The following is a 23,749-nucleotide window of genomic DNA, read 5'->3' on the forward strand; positions in this document are numbered from 1 at the left end:
CTATCTGAAATTGAACATAATACAGAGTTGGAGAGGAGGAAATTTTACATTAATTTTTTAGAAACATAATATTCCAAGAGCAAAGATAATTTCATTTTGGACTTCAATATCTCTGGATTTTAAAGCATTTTAGGATTCTAATTTGTGAAATCGTTTAATCTTCATGACTAATTTTTCTTTTGAAATTTACAATTGGATGAAGATTATATTTGAATTTAGGGCACATCTTTGTGTGTGAATTTTATTGCAGTGTTTTTGTATACTTTTTTCTTGGACTGCACTGCCTTCAATTTCATGGTAGGCCTGAAATGGGCTATGTTGAACTAAGTGAATACCCAATATTTGTACTGGGAAATAGGACAGAAAACATCTATATAGACTTAGTAGAGTACAAAGTTGAAGTTGATGAAATGAATGTTGTGTTTTGATCTATTTGCATCCTTTGGTGCTCCCAGGAGAATAACAAAATTGTAATGGTTGAGATTCAGAGTCCAGCATCATGAAGGTGGGAACAGAACTGCCCAGAATGACTGAATCTTTCCTCCATAGAAATTAACCAGAACCCTGCTAGGCTATAGATGTAATGGTGAAACCCACTGGGTTAAAAGAATAGCAACAATAAAGTCAAACAGAAAACAAAACTGTGCATGTTATTATAATGATGTTAGTGAAAGAGCAACGTCCTTTTCCTAAGTTTTCCTTCTTGTGAAGGTGCCCAGTTACTTTGAAACTCTTGGCCTCTCTTTATCTAAAGGGCTATCAGATAATCTTTGGAATAATATTTTTGACATAATTTGGTACTCCCTTTTTACCTTGGGATTACAGACACTCCCTTTTGGTGAGGGGTTTATTTTTGTCACAAGTCTCAAGCAAGTTGATCATAACTTCTCCCAACCATCTCTTCAATCTCCTTGCTGGAAGGGTTGACCCCCAAAGCAAAAGTGTGTTTTATGGTGTAGATAAGCCTACAAAAATATTGGGGTTCAATTAACAGTTGCTCTTGACTGACATAGCAATAATATTTAATAACATAATAAGATAACATATAATTAACTGTATATATAATAATGGTATAAAATAATAATGTATAATAATATGGTAATGCTTTGAAATGTCATTTGCCATGCAAAAGCTAATTTTTTTGGCCTGTGATACCTAATTTTTGTTTTACTTATGAAAACTTTCATAATCCTTATGGTAATTAAATGTATTACTTATTAGTCCCATTTAAAGACACAAGCACCAACAAACTTTCACAGTGGAAATCATTGTTAAGTTTAGTTACTGAAAATCGGCAATAATTTTAAAATTTCTCCTATATGTAAAGCTAGCAGAAAAGGCAACTTTAGCTACAGGCTGTTTCCTCCAAACACATGGTAGCTGTAAGCAAAATTCACTCTCATTTAAATCAGTGTACCTCAGAATCTAGAGAATAATGTGATCAGTCTTATGCAGAATTATGCCAACATGGGAAAGGAACAGTGCATTTAAAAATAGAAACTAATAAACATGATTTTACATACTAAATTCCATTTATTGGTACTATTTTATTCATATTGAAAGAAAGGTGGCCACCTCCATGGAAAAAAATTTGGGTGCTCACTTTGGCAGTACATATACGAAAATCGGAAAATTTTTTTGGCTAAATATGTGTCCTGCCAATTGTTTTTAAATTTATTAACAACAGAAGGGCATTTTTTATTATTCAAGAATGCTTTGTAAGGTCCACAAGAATAAGAAAATATTTGTTTTATTTTATTCTTTAAGTAATTCAAAATAGAGTATGTAGTAGGGATAAAAATCCCTGTAGGGTTTTTGGAATTGAGACCAATAATGAAAGCATGGAACCTGGTTTATGAGTTGGAAGGATAATATGTACTATAGAAATAATAGGAGGACAAGTGGGAAAATGAAAAATATAGAAGCCTTGTGTGCCTAAGGAAAGGCATTGACATTTTCAAATGATATTTGATAATGCCATTTCTGTAAATATGTTTTAAGTACAGAAACCTTTTGCATGAAAGACCTGTGGAAACTTTTTCCTAGGAAGTCTTGAGAGACATCTAAGAAATCTTTCAAAAATAGAACTGATTTTCTCTATATGAAATGGATATCCAAACATTTTAATGTATACTGAGGCAAAGCCTTGCCCTAGTGTTCCAGCAACTTCTATTCTGACTTTCCTATTTATTCCTCCACAAGGATTCAGGTTTTATTATTATTGTTGTTGTTATTATTATTACTATTATTATTTTGGGAGTAGGGATCTGATCATGGTGCTGACTTTTTTCCCAATAGACTTTCCACACCATGATCTTTGTGTATTTGAAATAAAGCATGTTTGGCAGTAACAAGAACCTTATGTCTCTCTTCTCTTCGATTTCCTAAAGGAGGAACAAAAAAAGAGAGAGATACCCAAGATTTAAAGTAAAATTGTTCTGGTATTAACTGCTTTTGCATCTTGCTCAGATTATTTACATGTTCTTAGTTTAGATTCTTTGTTTATAAAATACTAGTGATAATGGATATATTTATAGGATTGAGAATTACATGTGGAGGTAAAAAATACCTTATACAAAAAAGTCGCATAATAATATTAGGACTCTTCTACCCTCTTCATAAAGCAGTTACTGAAGAGCTAGTATCTAATTCATTACCAACTGTAGAGATCCACATTACTATTCTTATGAAACTTGCTGAGATATTCAGATAAACTTGATTGTAAATGAGGCAATTTTATACTGAACAATTTTATAAGGTCTAAATATATTGGTGTAACATGTTTCTATTTCCAGATGGATTTCAGGTAATAGAGACATTCTTGGAGGAAAGTAATTTACCATTTTTGCCAAAACTATCCATTGAATCAACAATACCCAACAGGACTCGTACAACAATGCTGCTATGGAAACATGCCATCTTCAGCATTTGGCTATGCATCAAGAAACATCTTTTTCTATTATTCCCTTTCAATTTAAAATTCATTGTGACTCTAGACAAATCATTAACCTCTTTATGTATACCTTGTAATATACTGTATCATTTATTCTATGAGGTGTTTGGTTAAAATAATCTGTATACACTCATTCAGCTCAATCACAAAACAAAACAACTGCAATCAGAATTAAAGGATGGCTTCAGAGTTTCTAGGATCTCAAACTCTATTTCCTACCCAAGAGACCAAAATCACCAAAATTCTAATTTTTTTTTCTGTTTCTCTGAGCAAGAAGCAGACTAGGAACACATACACAAAATTTATTTGCTTCAATATCAAGTTCTTGTGCTTTTGTCCTGAACTTGAGTTCTATTTGTAATTATTTTATTCCCCATATTTTTTGTTTTCACATTGTTCAGAACCTGTTTTTGTCTCTTGAGGTCTGCATTTTCTTTTCTCTGATTGCAGGTTTCAGAATTCTGGGTACTATACATATACTCTGGTGTGTAAAACTCCATGTGTGTAGAATATATCATCCTGCCTTTCTGAGCTGTGTATTTTCTATACAAGCAATCTTGTACAACACAGAAGCTCTGTTTCACCCAGCTTAAAATTGTTGTCTAAAATTAACCTCTGTTCTGGAATACCAAATAGAGTAGTCCAAGTTGGATTTTTATATAACTTGCATGTATGTGTGTGTACGTATATATTATTTACATGTAACAAAAATTTAGAGAAAGGAATCAGGAATACATCCAAAGTGAAATCGAATTTATCAAGTTGCTCTGATCTTAGAAGCACAAACTGGTGTTTAAAATGAACCTGACAAATTAGAGAAGTCATCCATTGAAAACTATTTTAATTGGGGGAGTGCAGGTGGTACACAAGGAAAAACAACTAAGTATCCTTGCAAAAAAACAGTGGGGTAAAGAAGTGAAAACCTTAGGTAAGAAAAGTTGGAAATTAGCATTTAATGGTTACTAATTTTCAAGAGCCAGTATGACACTTTGTATTAGATTTTCATTGCTGTAACAAGAATATCTGAGAAGAATAACTTATAGGAAAGCAAGTTTATTTTGGATCATGGAAGTTCAGTTCATTGTGGCAGGCCAACTCCATCACTCTGAACTCAAGATCAGGCAGAACCTCATGGCAGAAAGGCAAGGCAGAGAAGGTTATGGCAACTAAATAGCAATAAAGAGAGAGAAGGGGCAGCAGGTATATGCACCCTTCCAGGGTGAGTTCGCGGTGACCTACTTGCCTACAGCTACCACATCCTTGTTTGGATGGACTGATTAGGTCACAGCTCTCACAATCCAACCAAAATCTAATCAACTCCAACCTCTGCATTAACACAGGGTCTTTTGGGGGGCAACTAATATCCAATTCATAACACACTTGAATAAAGAAATATGAGCTACCATACAGAAGCAGAGAAGTCATCTCTTGGTTATATAAAAATCTGAGGATAATTCTAAATTTTGCCAGCAGAGAGAAATATATTGCTGTAGTAAGTTTATTTATTCTATAACTATTTATTGCAATCCCATTGTGTTGTGGGAAGCATTAAAGTTTGTCATTTGCCACTTTAATTTTAATTACCATGGGTAACTATATAACATTCTTGTCAATATAAATGTCCCCTGTATCACAATCTATTATTGTATTCAGTAGTAAACATCTGTTACATTTTTTCCATCATCTTTTCCTTTTAGAAATTGTCTCTTCCCCATCTAGTGGAATAATGTAATTAAAAATCTGCACGGGTTCTATCACTGGCCAATCTTACCCAGTAAGTAATTGAAGGGTGGACATAGAATCAAAATGGGCTGTTTCTAAGTTATTCCAGGATAACTAGAAAGAAATAGCTCATCTCTCTTCTTTGGAACCCCTCATAAGTATGGGGTAAACCAGAATTTTTTGACCCTCTTTGTTTCTTTGTGGATTTGGATTTATGTCACTAAAAACCAAAGCATTTGGATTAACACATATTAATCCTTGCTTATATTAAGGGATCTTGGACCATAGTATAAGGTAATTATCAGGGCAAGGCAGTTCTCTTCTCCAATCCCTCTGAAAATAATGAATGATTTTCCTCTCAGTGTTGTGAGAAAAAGGTAGAACTATAGCAACACACACACACACAACCCTGGCATATATGAGAGATAAATCTTATTTCTTCTGAATTTTAATGTCTGAATTTTCACCTAAGGTTGTGAAAATATGACAGTGATGAAAGAAGTAATAATTTTCTTTCAACTTGATTGGGCCACAGGGTACCCAGATATTTGGTTAGGTGCTGTTTCTGGATGTGTCTGTGAAGGTGTTTCTGAAAGAGATTGATATTTCAATCAATAGGCTGAATAAAGCAGATTGCCTCTCTGTGTGAGTGAGGTTCTATTAAAAACCTGAATAGAATAAAAGGCTAAATAAGAAAGAATTCTTTTTGCCTGATAATTTTTGAGCCAGGACATCAGTCTTTGTTCTGCCCTTGAATTAGATGTGAACTACACATTAGGTTTCACAAGAGAAGCAGAATCAATGGGAGATTTATTATGGGAACTACCTATGGGATCATGGAGGCTGAGAAGTCCTGCCATCTGCCATCTGCAAGCTGGAATACCAACAAATAAGAATGCTGGTGTTTTGATTCAGTTACTCTGGAGGTCTGAGAATCAACAAAGTGGCAAGGAAATGGAGTCTCTGGTGCAAGTCTCTGAGTTTAAAGATCAAGAACCAGGAGTAAATTCCAATATCTGAAATCTAGAAATGGATGCCACAGCTCAGGAAGAGAGAGAGGGAATTTGCCTTCCTTCACCTTTTTATTCTATTAAGCTCTCATCAGATAGGATGATACCCACCTATGTTGATGAGAATGGATCTTCTTTAGAGGTCTACTGAATCACATTCAAAACTCTTCCAGAAATATCTTCTCAGACACCCAGAAATAATATTTTGCCAAATTACCTGGGCACCTGTTAGTGAACTTGAGGATCCTTAGCTTGCTGAATGAAGATTTTGGGACTTCTTGACTTCCATAACCAATCAAGTCAATTCCTTATAATTAATCTATTCATGAAGATACACATTAGTTCCCCTTCTCCACAGGTCATATACTCTAACACCCCAAACAGAAGCCATAGGTAGTACTGAATTTGCTATATGGACTAGATTTCCTTGTACATACATGTCTATGATAAAGTTTATTTAATAAATAAAGTATAGTAAGAGGATCAAAACAAAAACAAAAAATAGAACAATACTCTAATAAAAGCTATTTACAATGTGCTGTTTATTTCTTAAATTTCCCATTTAGTATTTTGGACTGTAGCTGATTGTGGGTAACTGAGACTGTGGAACTGTGGATTGTGGGTAACTGAAAGTGGAAATGTGGATAAAAAAGCATATTTTTTTTCTGAAGAACAGACTAATACAGACTGTTTCTGAGAATGTAGCTATTCAGTCGAACTTTCTGTGATTATGAAAATGTTCTCTATCTGTGCTGTCAGATATAATAGTCACTAGTCATGTGTGGCTATTGAACACTTAAAATTATATTAGTATGACTAAAGTTGCATGATTTCATGTAATTTAATTTTAAATTGAAATTTAAATAGCCACTCATGGTTAGTGTCTACCTAATGAATAGCATAACTCTAGAGCAATGTAATTAATAAACCTACATAAATAAATCTTCTCATATATTTAGTCATATTTTTAATCTCCACTATATAAGTCATGTGTTATTTTCCAGATTCATTTCCTTTTATTATCTCCAGTCTTTTTAGTAATTGTTAACTTGGTAATTAAGGATGATTTATTATTTTTATTGTTTTCTTTTTATTTAATTAAGGAACACATTAGACATCCCTTAGAGATGTAGATCAAATTGGCTACTAAAATAGTGGCATTTTAAGGTAAATTAATTTATCATAGATTCATCAAGAATCAAGTAAAATCATAGTGTTGTTTATTTAGTCAATATGGGTCAAAACTGGGGTCCTAAGATGGATTCATTATTACTATTTTGCCCTGCCTTATTCCTTATAAATATTCTGTAATATTTTCAACAGAAATTCTGTTAACTAGTAATGCAAACATAGAGTCTTCTAAAACAAGGAAATACTAAAAACACACTAAAAACACTCTCTAGCACCCAAAAATATGCACAATTAAAAAAATACTGAAGTTATTTTTAATCTACTTACTACAAATTACTTGCTGCTGAAAAAATCAAGAACAGTAAAAAAGTAGTCAGTGGTGGCTATATATGAGGGATGGAATAACTAAAATATTTCCATTAAATGTCTATTTAATTTATTCCTATATAGTTTATATTTTTATCAAACCATATGGATTTTTCTTATAAATAAACATCTAAGTTTAATTTATTTAAGTATGGAAATTTCAGTTTAAGTAGATTCACTTTATAATACTTAGTATTATTTAAGGGAAAGATATCTTAGAAAAAGACACAAGAGAAAAGATAAAGGAATCTGATTTATACAAGATTTGGATGAATACACTCAATTCTTCTTCAAACACACATTTAGTGATTACTATGTTTCAGTTCCTTTTTAGTTTCTTAAATGCCACTCAACAAGCCAAAGTCCTTGTATTCTTACAACTTACATTGCCACTTGTGAGAAAAAACCAATAGAAATGCCAACACATGATTTAAATAAGTTCAGGTTTAAAAAGGGCATGGTAAAAAATGAAACTGGAATCATAAACATAGTCTATATGGGGAGGGAATGCAGAGGGAAAGGGTCAACAGTAAATATCTCATTGACAATGTCAATACTAAGACGCTGGTAGATCAGAATGCAAAGGTAACCATCTCAAATGAGAGTGTTCCAGGTACAGAAGGCTACAAAATCATGTGTCAGTCATGAAATTGACTTAAATGGATATAGAGACATTGTCTTCATTTGTTCATTTGCTTTGTTTGGTTTTTAGCCTATTTGCAATATAATTATGCCCAAGGGTTGAGAATCATCTTCGGGATATGACTGTGATCTTTTGCAAAATTTCTGTTGTACTAATTGTAATTAAACTTCAGGATCATTTGGTCCACTATAAAGTAGGGTGACTATTTCCTTGTTTAGTGTGTGTGTGTGTGTAGCTGGAGAAAGCTATTTTTCCCAATGATGAGTATAAGAAGTTAAGTGATGGCCACGTATCTTAGATCATTTAGATTCAATTATTGTAGAGATAGAAGTTATTCTGCATAAGATCACTAGATCATCTTCACTCTGCACACTGTGATTATAAATTTTAAAATGAGAGAATGGAGAGACACTGATTATATCGCTACTTGATGTGTCTATATAAAAATGCTGAAACAGTTCATATTGAGTTTGCAAATTTCTTAATATCTGTGAACTTATTTTCATCAATTTTAATGTCATCAACGTAAGTTAAAACTTTAGTAATAAGACATTTGAGGTGGGGTGATGTAAAATAATAGGTCATAATTCTGGAGGAGGACACTGAATGTTTTGTAAAAAGTAGCACAATGCCTTAAAGGCATTTAAAGGAAACCAAAATTGCTTTAATTTATCATACACATCACATATAAATCCTATTAATAATAGTATATTTATTCATTATTCTGTATAAAATATATTCTTTGCCTATGAAGTCTTAACTTCTCTGCAACACGAGCAGCTGACATCACATGTAAAATGCTGGATAGCAAAGAGAATGACAATCAATGTTCCCACTACTCAATAAGCTAATTTTCTTCCACAATGGTCTACATTTTCACCGGGCCATGAAATTTCTTTTGCTAGGTCAATTTACTATGAGTCAATTTGCTATGAGAGTCAATTTGGCATGGATTTTTTTAGATTTTTAGTCCTGGGGATGTATAATGACTATATATTTAAATATTTAAGCACTTCACCTAATTTAATATTTAAAAGAGAAATGAAAATGTTCTAATCATATCAAATCTCAGGAAATTTAGCCATCAAGAAAAAAGTGACACCTAATTTTTTTTTCCATTTTCATTTTAATAACTTTACCACAATTAAATTTGTAAATAATTTGCTTTGTTTCCAGCAAGAGACAAAAACATTACATTCATGATAAATCCCAATTCCTTCAAACTGCTGTACAATATTCATAAAGTACAAGCTAAGAAGTACCTGCATCTGTGATAACTATTTTAAAAGAATTATAATATCCATGGTACCACTAAAAGACAAGGGAGCTGCCATATAATTTTGTGACAGTATAAATAAAAAAGACCATCATATTCAACCTGGGAAAAAGTTAAGAACCATCTTTAAACAGCAATATGGGTATTAAATGAATGACTAGTATTTAAAATTTTGGTTTATCTCTTTTTTAAAAAATTTAAACCACAAAATTAAATATTTAAAATTTTTTCCATGAAGAAAAAAGAAAATATTGGCTTAATTATAAAGAAAGTAAAGAAAATTTCCCAAACTGGTATAATATTAAGACTATTGCATATAAGAATTCTTGGATAGATGCCATCTTTGGGCAATTTATAAAATTATTTTACTGTCTGATGATTCATAACAGGTCAATTAATTTGTACATTTACTGTTACACTGATGATATATGTAGACAATAATGGCTTTAAATCTATGAAATGAATATATTTAAAGATGTTTAATTGCATTTTAGAATTGTTATGACTTTCAGAAATATGTATTTATATAATGTCTATATTGTTTTGGCAAACCATAGTTTTGCAAATATTGAAAGATCTTGTACCCATTGAGTAGTTGACATTTTTTAAATTAATTGATTGATAAGAATATACTACTTAAAAAATGCATATCCATTCTTTGCACAGAGAAGATGGTATTATTTTTCCAAATGGTACAATCCAGGTTTTGAGTGTTTTTCTCATAGGACCTGAATAAGTACAAACTCTTCCAGTCCCTAGGTTAATGAGTTAAAGTGCTCTTAGCATATGAAAGTTTATGACACTTCCCATCAAAATTTCAACCTTTTCTTAAAATTATCTATTAATTTACAAAACGAGTTATTTTTGTGTTATTATAAGAAGTTGTCCATGGGGTTTCTGCAAACAGTAATTTATAAAATAAATAAATAAATGCTCCTAGCCTTTTAGCCTTCTTTGTTTCATAGAACACTCACTAAAATTCTCCCTGGGAAAGGGTATGTGTCAAAATAGTGTTAAAGACTAATGCTCCTCAAACTTTGGGCAGAATCTTGTTACAATGAAAGTTCTGTTTCAGTAGGTATTGTGTGGCAGCTGGGATTCTACAGTTCTAATAAATTCCCAGGTGGGACTAGAGCTGTTATCCTGAGGTCCACATAAGTAGTAGCAAGGTTAGAGCCTATTTCAGGGTAGAAATCTTCATTACTCTCAATAAAACACAAAACATGGTCACTTTCAGAGTATTGATCACAAAAGATGAAATATTCATGTGGCATGGTACATTTTCTTAAATACAGCAATCATAAAACAATTAACTTTTTTTTTTTAAACTCTGTGTCACTTTAGAAGTGATAGAATTAGCTACTTCATATACTTGAGGGCACCAAAGTTCAGGGAAGTTGAATGTATGCCCAAAATAACACAACTAGAAACAGAATGTGCACTAGAACCCAGGAACCCTAACTATCATTTCAATTAAAAAAACGGTAATTTCTTTGGCATTTCCATTTATTATATTCTTTTTGACACAAAACCCAAGCAAGAGTCAATATTACTAGAATTTCATCTATGAAATGATAGGAGTATACTTGGACTTTCCTAACAGCTGAAACTCACAGTAGGCAACTACCTCCTAAAATAACAAGGTTATTCACACATCCTCTTTCTTTTAGAGCCTGCTAAAGTTTTATTATGGACATTCTGCTCCTTAATTTTGAGAACCTGGGGAGAAAGGTGGGCAGAAAAATGAATGGGTCATTAGCTAAAAGTCAAGGGTTGAATTTGTAAAAGGTTGTGGCAAAGTAAGCAACAAATGGGAAAGAGTGAAGGGCATCAATATTGATCCTGCCTCTCATCTTTCCCTGTGTCTTTTTGCTTGCAGGTTTCTATTGTGTCGTCTCGCAAACAAAGCTGACTTTATTTATGGTGTGACTGATTTAACACTACTGAAACAGTCCATCATCTGCTAATTTGGTCCAATTAAAAACTGGTCATAGGGAAAAACCTGGGAATTAATCTCATTTACAAACACAACTTCTGATTAATTTATACCTTAATCATTTATATCTCCTCTTTTTAAGGGGCACATTTCAGGGTGGTTTTATAGTAGTGGTTCTTTCCAGCTTCATCAGTCTCTTTCTATGACCATTCTTGGTTGCATCCATGAAAAACGTACAGTCCTACTTCTCTTACTTCCTAAGGCTATCGTTACAACTTTAAAAAGGGTTGCTAAAATTTTCTTCTGTCCTGATTAGAAAAACCCCACCTCACAGTTAGCACTACCATTTATAAAGCACTTACACATTGTGTAGCCCTGCACCAACATGTTTGCCTTCTCATTTACTTCTTACAACTTTAAGAGTTACGCACTATTATTATCCTCCGTTTTGCAATTGAGGAGCCTTTTGATTTAAACATTGAAGTAAATCACAAACATGAAACAAGAAGTGACGGCTATAGAATTTCAACCTGGATGTTCCTGATCCCAGTGCCTATATTATTGGAACCCACCAGGCTCTGCTGAGATTTGCCCCTAGATTAAGTTAAAAATTTGAAGAGCAACAACAGCAGAAAATTAATTTCCTTCATTTCTAACTCTTCTCTGCCACACAAGTTCTTGTAGGCAGGTAGGTGTTCCGTCCCTATACTTAGCCTCTCCCACGCCCTCTGCAATCTTTCCCTTTTGCTGTTTGGAGCGTCTGAGATTGCTACTGCAGCTGGTGAGTGGGCAGGTGCAGTCACCATCTGCTTCAGGAGTCCAAATGCGCACAAGAACTTCGCACCCAGGACCTAGACCAGGCACCAAGGATTCCAGACCTGCTGGGGACACGGCTAACCCCGCCCCCTCGCGGCGGCGATTGGCTGAACCTTTCCTTAGTACACATAACTGCTTCATGAAGGCTGCTGTTTCCCTGCAAGTTATGGTTAGGCAACTCCAAGGAGGTGAGACAAGACCAAAGTGCGTGAAAGGGGGCTTCACTTCTTCCTGCCCGAAGGGTCCTTGAGAAGCCTGTTTGTTTTTCCCGGCGCTTGTCTCCACCCATCTTTTCCCCTCATTGGCCAAGTCTGGTGGGCGGATGTGTTCCGATTGGCCGGTGGGCGGTGTCTATCCCTAGCCAGGGTGGGAGCGGGGCCTCCGCCGCGCTGAGCTTGCCCTTGTGTCTGGTGCTCGGTAGAGCTGCCGCCGCCGCTGCTGCTGCGCCGCCGCCGCCGCCGCCGCCGCCACCGCCAGTGCTGCTGCTGCTGCAGCCTGAGCATCCGGGAGCCGCCGCCGCCGCCGCCGCCGCCGCCGCCGCCGCCACCGCCACCGCCACCGCCACTAGCGCTGCTTTCACAGCTGCCACCTCTTCTCCCCAGGACCCTGAGACACCCTAAACGCAAGCGGCGGTGCTGCTTGCTTGATCCCCCTTTTCCCCACCCCTCCCCTCTGTGACCTACCCACTCCTTGCAGCCCTCGCCCGCACCTTCTCCGACACCCCGGCATCCTTGCACCACCTGCTTGGGCAGCCCGGGCGAGCTCTGGGACTTGCTGAGCGCTCCGAGAGGAAGGCAAGCTCCAAACCTGTGCCCGGCAGACCGGTTGTCGCGACTGCACCACTAGCAGGAGGAGGAAGAGGAGGAGAAGAAACTATTTCGCCCATTGAAATCCTATTTGCGGGTGCTTTGCTGTGCCGCTTCTGCTGCCGCCGATCCGCGTCCGCGGGTTCGAACACCGCAGCGGCAGGGACCGTGGGTCCGGCGGGCACCGGGAAGAGGACACAAGAGGAGCCCTGCACTTGTGTGCCCTGCTCACCAGCATCTCCTTGCCCCCTCGTTTCTTCCCCAGACCCTTAGTGAAGGGACCATGATTTGGAAACGCAGCGCCGTTCTCCGCTTCTACAGTGTCTGCGGGCTCCTGTTACAAGGTAATCCCCGCCCCGCCGCGGGGAGCATCAACTTCACGCCCATTCCCCATCATCCCCATTCCACCCCATATTTCCACTCTTCCCTTCCAGTCGCCCAGTCCCCGGCGATTTCCACCCCCTCCCCCTACTCCCTGGTGCGGCAGGGGGCAGTGGCAGTTTGCACCAGCCCCTAGAATTTCAAGCGCTGGCTCAGCCCTGCTCTCCCAGCAGTCAGCCCCTTACGCGGCACCTTTCGCCTTTTCATTCACCTGAGCTTCCTTCATCTCACTTCATCCCTGCCGGTATCCTCCCTCCCACGCCTTTTGGCTGGCAACTTGTGCCTCTCTCAACATTCCATCCTCCCACCAACCCCCACCAGCCACCTCCCACATCACGCTCTTGACCGACCCTCTCCATCTCTTGTCATCTCTTTAACCTCCCCCTTTTCGGGTCGCCTTTCCCTTTCCCCTTCTTCCCACCAGCATCATATCGGTGTGTCTTTAAAAAGTGTGTGAGAGCCTGGGAGCGAGCTACCGAGACAGCGAGAACAGCAGCAGCGGCAGCACCGTGTGCATTGCAATAACATCCCCGGGGGGGAAATGTGTTGTGAGACGTGTCATTCACCTAGGAAGAGAGGGGAGACTGTCTGAGATTTAAGCAGAGAGAATAAGGAGAGAAAGAAAGAAAAGGAAAGAAAGAAAGAGAGAGAGAGAAAGAAAGAAAATGAATCAAAATATTAAAAAGAGGAAGAAAAGGAAAAATTAAAAGACCCAAGCCCACTTTATCAACACATCGACTTTTTATTATTCAGTCTGTGTCGTTTAAAAAAAAAATTAAAGCACAAAAATATGTGCTCCCTAGCAGTTACTTTACTGCTAAGGGATTTTCGCTTAGATTTTTTTTTTACCTCTCCAGCCTCTCTCTGCCCCTTCTTTCCGTAATTAATATTATCCTTTCACGTGAAATGTAAGAACCCCTGTGACCGCAGTGGAGGGAAACCGCACAAAACAGTGTTATTATGCAAATCAATGGGTTTGGATGCAGAGTGACTAGGGGATCGGGTTTCACTTTTCACCAGACCCTCTCTTTTGGAAGAGGGAGAGAAGGACTGTACGGGATGAGAAGACGATGCTGATTATGAAATAAATGGCAATGCATGGAGTAGGAGTGCTTGGGGAAGGGCAGTTTGGGTGGTGGAGGAGGCAGAGGCGGCGTGCTAGGGCTGGGTGGGCAGGGGCTGTAAGGCGGAAGATTGTTGCTTTGAAGAGAGTAGTATGGGGATGTGGCTTGAGTGTGAGATATAGGAAGGATAGATGTGAAATGATGGTCGATAGAAATCTTCTTAAAGCCAGGTGATTCTTGATTGATTGATAAATCTTTGCCCACCTCTAACCCTCTGTCATCATTTGAATATTTGTGGAAAAGATAAGTTGGTCAAATTTATTTGTCCCCGGGTAAAAGGGATATGAAAGTAAGACACACATAGACCTACAGGCGTGCAAACCCCAATCGGCCTTTGGAGGATTTAAATGAGGTCAATGAACCATCTTTCAGCAAGTTCTTGGAATGCATCCTTTCTCCTCCCCTCCTCTGGGATATAGACTGGGGACCTTATTTTATTTGTGCATATTTATGAATGTGAAAGAAGAAGTAGTGGGAAGAATATTCCTGAATTAATTAACTGACCTTGCAGAATCTTTCCTAGAATATTTTGTAGGTATTTTACATTGGATATAAATTTCAGATGTCATGTGCCAGAATCTCCGAGAAGGCAGACAGCACATTCTTCCTTCCTACGCCGCCACGTCCCATTTCCCACCATTCACACCCCCGCCCTCGCACAAGTACCCCAGGTGGCTGACACATTACTTGGATTTCTAATCCGTGCTGAAACATCCTCTTAGAGACCCTAGTTCACCTCTCAGTAACTTACATTTCTCAGCTGTGCTGTGTGTGTGTTGTGTGTGTATGTGTATGTGTGTCTGTGCGCGTGCGCTCGTGCGCGCGCGCGCTGGCTTGCGCCGGGTAGGGGGAGTGCTATGTGGGGAAATCAGTTAATTTGGTGATTGCGATGAAAATTCGACACCGGAGGATGTGTTTTCCCTGCCAATTTGTGTGTGCTGGCCCTGGCCGGTCATTGCACACACTGCTGGGCTGGTGTGAGCAGATTATTTATTATAGAGCATGTGGGCCATGCACTGCACTTGGGGGTCGCCTCCTCTCTTCCTTCAACATTTCCCTGTGAATTGTCTATTCAGTGCACTGCAAAATAACTGTCTGCTGGTGCCTCTGTCTCAGCCTGGAGGAGGATTTACTCTCTCTCAGTCCAGAGAGATTCCATCACCGGCATTCAGGGCATGGGTCTCTTTTATTGAGTATGTAAAGCAATGATTAAGACAGTGCTGCTTTTCACAGCACACTGGGGGAGGTGAGGCTGGGAAGGGGTGTGGGTATGGCAGAGAAAATGCACCACTGCAACCAGCAGCAGCACCCGCATCAGGTCCAAATAAATAAATAAGTAAATAAGCGTCCTATACAGCAAACAGGGAAAGAGCATCAGTCCAATGATATCCATATACTTATGAACATCCTAGATCAGGCCATATTAATACACCAAAAGAGAGAATAGGATTTAGGGGAAAAAAGTCGGGAGTGGGGGGGTGAGGGCGCAAAGCACCATTGGATTGTCTTCCTGTGTTTATAGCTGCCTCACATTTATCAAACACTGCTCTCACAGACACATCACACTTTGTTGATATTGTCGGTTCTTGCTCAAACAAATTGCTCATGCCTTCCTTGCCTGAGTCTTGCCTAAAAACATTGCTTGGGGGCTCAGATTTATGTTTCTCCCACCACCTTACTGTTTTGTTAGGTCTTGGTTGGGTTGTAAAATGAAGGCTTTATTTCCTGGACACAGATTAAATACTTAGCAGGTTTGTCTATGTGCAGGGAAAGGTTAGTAAGGGAAGTAGTGAGCAGCTGATTTTGGATAGGGAAGTCTGTGCTTGCTAGTAGTTATGACTAGGCAAATACTAGAGTTAGTCAATAGCTTCTTATTTTTTACTTTATCAGCACTATAGAGTTAGTTAAGTAATATTAATCAATTTATTTATCATGTGTAATATTATTCCCTTTCTTGCCTTGTGATGATTTGAGACAGAACTCATATGAACAGATCTTTTCGGTGTTTTTGTATTTTAATTCACTTGTTTTACACTGTTGCCAATTTTTCACTTTTTTCTGGAAAGTATAATTTTTTTTGGTTTGTCCCTACTGGAGTGATTGAGAATCAAGCCAAAGATAAAGGGAGTGAGGTTGGGGGAGAAGCTTGCTTAGTTCTATTCAGTAACACCTACCAGTTTGTCTAGGTGAGTCTTAGGAACGAATAGAAAATAAACATGTATTTTGGATCAAATGTTTGTTTCTAACCAAACTCTAACTTGGAACACAGACTACTTAGATAACAAAATCTGATTCAGTAAAATAAAATGTATCTTCTAACACATAGAGTAAAATCTGGAGGAAGGGCAGGATACACATTAGAAGAATGAATTCTTTTTAGAATGAGAAGTGTAAAAGCTTGCCACCTGTAACTAGGACCTCTCTTGGCTATAGAATTGATTCAGTTCAATTGTTTACCCCTGCTAAAGCCATATCCCTTTCCATGCCTGAGGGGCACTGCAAAAATGGAGAGGGTCCTGTGTAGGACAGGCAACTGTCATGGAATAGGAAAAAAGATAGGGTAAAATATAACAGAAATAGACGTGCATATAGATCTGATTTTGTTGAGAACTTTATGTCCTTTTTGTAGTTAATCTTATATGAAAACAAATCCAACACAAATTTTGGGACTTTAGCCTGTTTTTTTCTCCTCCTGGGATATTCTGATTAATAATTTGTTGTATTTAGTAAGAAGGATCTTCAGAGTAATGCTTAGCTGATCATACAGATTACTTGTCCCTCTGTTTGTGTCAGGAGTCTTGCCAAGCATTTTTATAAAACACATTATACTGTATATTTGCATATGCTTAAAATAATACTAATATTTCCCCAAAACACGTCTCTGCAACCCTTTTAGCTCTACATGTAATAATTTTTGTCTTGTCAAGCTTGTTTCATTTCTTATGCTGAATGAAGTTCTTGGAATATGGTTCACTTACTCCTCCTTTTTTTGATTAACAGAAACTTCGGAAAGCAGCATCTATGCATAAGAGCCAATGACTATGACTTAAACAAACAGCAGACAATTAGTAATTAAGAAAATCTCCCCTGAAAGCATGTGGAGTTTCTGGACTAATTTTGTACCAAGATTTGGAAGCTTACCTTATTGTTTTTCCCATTTCTACAACTATTAGAACTCTGGGAATGTAATGTGGCAAAGCTAAGCATCAACTGAGATGCCTTGTTCCTGTGTCCTCCACTAGAAGATCGGATACTTGAAAACTATTTGTCTTGCATTTAAATAGTAAGAGAGTGTCATTTTTTTCTCAAAGAAAAAAATTATTTCAATCACTTAAAGAGCAAAATGGAAGTGCAAAATGTTGGAAGACATCCTAAGCATGCATTTGAAAGTGACCTGGAATCAACATCAAATGATACCAGTTTTCTCTTTAACATAAGAAGCCAGTGGGATACCTGTGATTGAGACCTTAAATTTACTTATTATGAAGGATTTGGGGATAAATTAATAATATAACATAGACCTCTATTATACTGATGTTTTATTTGATCATGCTGACATATGTTCTATGATCATTATTGAGACAGTCTTTATTTTAATACACTTCATTAAACTCTTTGGCAAAGTCATCCATTGTGTAGTAACTGGCTGAGTAGGTTGAGGAGGCAGAGAGAGGAAGAATCACAAATCAAGGTAGCAAAACTTAAAAGATAAGATCAGAAGCCTTCTTTTCAAATGGGCAGATGTTAGCACCTACTGATTACTAAACTTAAGCTTCTTGAGGGCAAGCTCTGAACTTTACAAATTCACTCAACTTTCTTATTCTCATTTTACTACATACTTAATAAATATAGTAGGAATTAAAAATATGTATGGCTTAATTAATTCTAATAGAGTTAAATAGTCTTTATAATATACCAGCATACTTAATTTGTTAACTCATGCATGTAATAATTAATTATTATATTTTGTAGACCTGTATTGGTTTATGAAACAGTTTTTGTAAAGAAAAGTATACTCTAAAAAGCTCTGGATATGTATCTTTAAATGAATTCAGTCATTCTTTAATATCATATGTTTAAATGATCAGTCATTTTTACCATGTTTTCCTACCCATGTTTTTTACTTTTCTTTTCCATGATTAAAAATTCTGGATACTTTACTTTAAAAATGAACATAAACCCATTCCTTAAAAAAAAAAATGAAAGATGTAATTTAAATTTAGTGATTTAACCTAAAATATTTAAAAGGACAAGTTCATTGCCAACATTTTATTTGAAAATGTCAAGCATTTTTGGAGTGCAGTTCTGTAGTATCAAAAAAGGCATCTTCTGCAAATTCCTTGTGTAAAGAGGTGGGTAAGGATTAACCTGGAGCTGTGGCAGCTGAAGCCCCCTGCTGTGTGATGATGCAAATGGCATCTCAGGCCTAATGTACTCTGCAGCAGCCAGCAAACACAGGAAAGCAGTCATGTGGCTTGAGAGTGAAATGGGAAGTCTTTTCCTAGCTTGTGGTAGAAGGGAAATATCCCTTAGCTTTCCATAGCCAGAGTATTTGTAATCACAGTAGCTCATGACAGAACAAAAGAGAGAGCATATACATTTTGTTTAGAAGTTAAAACAAAAACAAAAAAGACTAATAAAATTATCATTTTCATCAAATGACTAGTCGACACTTTATTTTCTTGCAAACTATCAGGAACACAGTTCAGTTTAATGAAGATGAATAGCAAAGTTAAAATAGGATTCTGTACAATGGTTTACACATGTTAGGCCTAATAACTGATGGTCTGGGAAATACTCTATTATCCTTTTCTTTCTTTAGTGAATAAGGAGTTAGCCTTTTAGTCTCATTTTTATTAGAGCATTTCCTGTGTTATAAGAATACGAGATTTTTAAAAGAAGCAGGAATTAACTGTTCAGTCTGAGTTCAGTTAGTTTAGGGCCAATAAGTCGAATATGTATTATGTCACATTAGTGTTGAATGTTTCTTTTCTGAATAATATGTATCAGACAAAATCATTAAATAGATTTCTTAAAAAAATTAAGAACTATGGATCCAATGTTAGGTACACCCAATGTAGAAACCTTTTGGGTAACAATAACTAATGCAGCTTTGTTTGATTCCATGTGCTATAGAACAAAATAATTGAACATATTATACATATTGATTTTTATTCAAGAAATGAGCCCGATTGGTCCTGTTAATGTGTTCAGTGGGTTTCCTTAAACAGATACAAAACTGCTTTCATCTTAGAAGTATGTAGTCTATTTAAAAATTAGGAAAGTAAATATTCTGCTTAATTAGGTATCAGTTAAATATTAATGCCAAAATCAGAGATGTACTTATTGAGAAAGGAAACATTTCTCAATTACTTATCTATATTCACATAGATATTGCTTAAAATATGCCCTTATTTTTATTACTAAAGGATATCTTTATTAAGTTTGTAAGTAATGAAAATTTGGAGCTTTTAACAATGAACTGTTAGGATAAAAGCAAGAGTTAATTTTGTTTGTGGTCTTTATTTTCTTTCACCTTTTAATGAGGTTAAAAAATATTTTTTTCATGTTTTCTTATACTGTGGCAATAATTAGCTCTTCCTCCTGAAAAACACACAAGGTTTACAATTTGTAAAATTCCGTGAAGTTTAACATTAATGCTGAATTTTTTATGCTTATGAAACTGAATGAGAACCTGCTGCTACCTGAATAGGTATAGGGCTGAAGTTGTAAGATCTGCTATATAAAGAGCTGTCCATTAATTATTCACAGTATATTTTAGAAGTCTTTGAAGTAAATATTAAGACAGTCATTATAAAACATTGGGGATAACACTTTCTGGGTCAGCAAATAGTTTTCATTTAAATATTTAAATTGTCTTCCAGCCATTGCAATACTGAGAAGGAAGCCTGTGTCTAGTCATAGTTAGAGACATTCCAGGGGCTAGATACTGACGTCATTGGGATGGTTTAGAAAATAGAGATAGACTTTCTTTTAATTTGAGGGATACAAAATCTTAAAACTAAGTGTGATCAAGTAGTGCAAACAATTCCATATTAGAAGAAAACAAAAGCCTTTTTGGAGGTCAAATTTAGTCCCAAATAATTTTATATATTTTATGATGATGAATTTGCAGTGAAGGTGCATTGTTTATCTAAAGTTGTCCTTGGGAACAGAGTGAGAAAGCACCTTTCCTGACAAGGATGTGCTGCCGACTGCTAAGTGTATAGTGTTATATTGATTTGGTGTAATTTATAAAGCCAATTAATTTGTTCTTGCAAAGAAATATTTTTAGCTTCTGGGCTAAAATTGTTCACATTTAAAAATGCAGGTGTCTCCCACAATGCTTATTTAAACATCAAGGTCTAAAATTTATACTGAGTAAAATATGTTTTTACTTTCTTAATAAATTCATATTTTTAATTAGCTTGTCCCATATTCCCCCTGGGTGTGTGTGTGGGGGGAGATGTCCATGACTTCTATACCTTCCCTTTATTCTTGTACTTAATATGCCCTCTGCTTTCAATCTGAAATTACAGACTTAGTTTGAAAGGAGAAAATAATCGGTTATAAATTAGAATATTTGTATTTTAAAACAAAAATGTGCAATCTGCTTTATTTGCCATTTCTATACTATTATGTGTGCTGAAATCTGAGTAGTAACTCAGCTTCTTTTATACTCTCCAGGAATATAATAGCCCCATTTCCTGACCATGCTATGGATCTGAAACACCTATTAAAAGAAATTAATGAGGAATGAAGAATAGTTATAAGAAAGGGAGTTTTGTTAAACAATGATTTTTCTGCATGCTTACAGATATGATGTTTTTCCTTTGAACCTGTAAGGTGTATAACTCAATATTTTGCAAGGATTAAACATGTACAGTGTATTTTAGTTGTTTTTATTATTTTTGCCTTTTGTTGAGAGTTTCACCTCCTTGGGTTCATAATAAAAATGGCAAAAAGAGAAGGAAAGGAATGTGAGTCAGCCAGCCAAACACACAGAAACGCCTGGCAAAGCCGACTAAATTAGCATATGCTAGGCTGAGTATTTCCCTCTGTTGTTACATAATCCCTTTCTAATACGAAATCAGTTCTCATACTTAACCCTTTCAGGAAGTATGGAATTCCGGCACTGTTATATTTTTATTTTGCTCTTGTATTTTCTCATGAATTGTGTAAATCATCTATTGAAGGGCTTTTATGTCAAGCTTTTTTTCCCCCGTCTTCAGTCTTCTGTATACAAATGTTCCATTCTGTGTCCAACTTCAGAATTCAAGAATCAACTTTTCTATAGCTTTCACTGAGAGGATCTAATTAGCATTTTAGTCTCCCTTTACTCATGTGCAGCTTTCTTTAGAAAATGTATTAGTTCTATGAGGTTCCCCTAAGGATTCATAATACTCTAGTTTGTTACATGTACTGTGATATTCAGTGTGCCTTAATTATGCACGTGTCCTCATTTCAAAGCCTTTTCAGGGATCATGTGGGATAGAACAGGGGTCTGGCTGTAAGTTCACTGTCACGTATTAATGTGTAGGTGGTATTCAGAGAAGGATGTTTCTGAGGGCAATTATATATCTATGACTCTAATATAGCAAGCAGTTACTCACATTCTACACTTAGTAGTTACCCTGCCAAGGCAGAATTAAATTCACTGTTGTGATGCATAATACGGTATCTGTTATTTCTAAATAGTTCTTTGCTCTGGGAATGAAATAAAATAATGAGTGAAAATTTGGATCCCTTACCCTGAATAGTGATTGTTCCTTTTATTCTCCCAAACAAAAGGAAGAGTCAGAAATTATTTCTATGTCAATACTCTATTCCCTAATTAGCCCATGAATACATTTTGCTATGGTGGGATCTTGAAGGTTTGTTGTTTATTATATGAGGCTATAGATTCTATAGATTTTTATTTTATTTTTTACTCTTTTGTTACTGGGGGTTGAACCCACGGGCAATTAACCATGAGCTACATCCCTAGTCATTTTCTTCTTCTTCTTCTTCTTTTTTTTTTCTTTTTCTTTTATTTTGAGACAGGGTCTTGCTAAGTTGCTGAGACTGTAGTCCTCCTGCCTCAATCTCCTGAATTGCTAAGATTACAGGTGTGTGCCATTGAGTCTGGCTAGGTTTTTAGATAGTATTCATTGCCTGAAATCTTCATGGACTGTCAAATGTCAGTGCATTGCCAAAGTCGAGATATTATATTTTCAGATTTTGATTTGGATGCAATTTGAAAAACTAAACACTTAACAGAGAAAGTGAGAAAGAGAGAGAACACTTTTTTATTTTTGTAAAGAAAGGATCTGTGGAGATACTGCTATAAGATTTGGTTCGTTTAGTACGTGTTATCATTTATAAAGGAGAATATTTTCCTACATTATGTGATTTTGAGAGTGCTCACATTAATTGTATCATTTCACTTACATGTATTCCTCTGTCTTCTGTCATAAAAAAAATTTTTTTGTAAATACTTGGTTTTATTTTTCTTTTATTTATGACTGACAATGAAAGCATTCTATAAATTGATATAGTAACTACTGTAACCAATTTTTGGCTTCATTTTTTTACACAATTGAATATATTTGAAGATGTAGCTTAAAAAATGCAGCAGTGCCTACAACCCACAGGAGTTTTGACCAGTCTAATCTGTTTGTTTTAGTAGACAAAAAGAATGCCATCCATCTGCCCTTTATGATTTCCAGCAGTTACGACTTCTTAGCTTGTGAGAGAATTAAGCATTTCATTTTGTCTATTCTATGATACATATAGTTCCTCATATATTTTTATTATAGCATTTTGAAGGTTATGTATTTATTGTTCTTCCAGTGGACTGTAAACCTCTAGAGTTCAGGGTCAAAGTCTTAATCTTCATTTTATTTAAAGTGCCTGATTGAATGGTCTGTGTCTTTTTTTTTTTAATGTTTTCATCCCACTGATTGATTAATTCTCTCCAATAAATTTAATCTTGACACAACTCTTTAATTGGATTCAGATATTTAAGTATTTATGTTATAACTGCCAAAATGCCAATATAGTATTCTAAATAGAATAAATATTTGCAGTGACTTTTCATACGTATGTGATATACAAGGAGACAAAAACGAATACTAAAAAATGCAAAGGATTCTAAATAGTGATGTACTTCCCCAAAATGTGGATTCATTGCTTTCACTCAGGGCAGTCAGGTAAAATATGCACTGTCATTTAACTCAAAGCTTTGAATCTTTCCCATCTCTCTCAGCATGGTAAGCCCTTATCTTCTTTCTGCTTCTTAGGGCTTTTTAATTCTAGTCCCAAAAATATTCCTGGTGATGACTTTGGTTAAACAGGAAGCCACATCACCTTATTATTCGACTTAGAGTCACTGGCATCTCCGGATAAATGTATCAACAAAGGGGAATTAAACACTGACCTTGATCTGCCGGATTATGAGTATAACTGACCTGCTTTTGTTATTGCCAAGCTACAGAGAGACATTCTCTGTAGCTTAGTCCCTGAACCTGTGGAGGTTCAGTGTACATTCTCCATAAACTGGGGGAATTTCTGTTTTATTTCATGTTTTTTTTTTTTTTTTTTTTT

General features: G+C 36.2%; 1 protein-coding gene across 4 annotated transcripts in view; it reads left to right on the top strand.

Annotated features, from left to right (window-relative positions):
* The first annotated feature begins 12,283 nt into the window (after window positions 1-12,283).
* The window catches only part of CADM2 (cell adhesion molecule 2), a 1,028,501-nt gene continuing 1,017,035 nt past the window's right edge, over window positions 12,284-23,749 (top strand). For 3 of the 4 annotated variants that reach the window (XM_079155912.1, XM_079155913.1, XM_079155915.1), the window contains exon 1: window positions 12,285-13,003. In XM_079155912.1, the coding sequence (XP_079012038.1) occupies window positions 12,943-13,003 (61 nt within the window). In that variant the 5' untranslated portion in view covers window positions 12,285-12,942. Of the gene's footprint in view, window positions 13,004-23,749 lie in introns of all 4 variants that reach the window. The other variant, XM_079155914.1, reaches the window with a different exon arrangement.

This window comes from Sciurus vulgaris, assembly GCF_902686455.1.
Source record: "Sciurus vulgaris genome assembly, chromosome: 10".
Classification (NCBI taxonomy): Eukaryota; Metazoa; Chordata; class Mammalia; order Rodentia; family Sciuridae; genus Sciurus; species Sciurus vulgaris.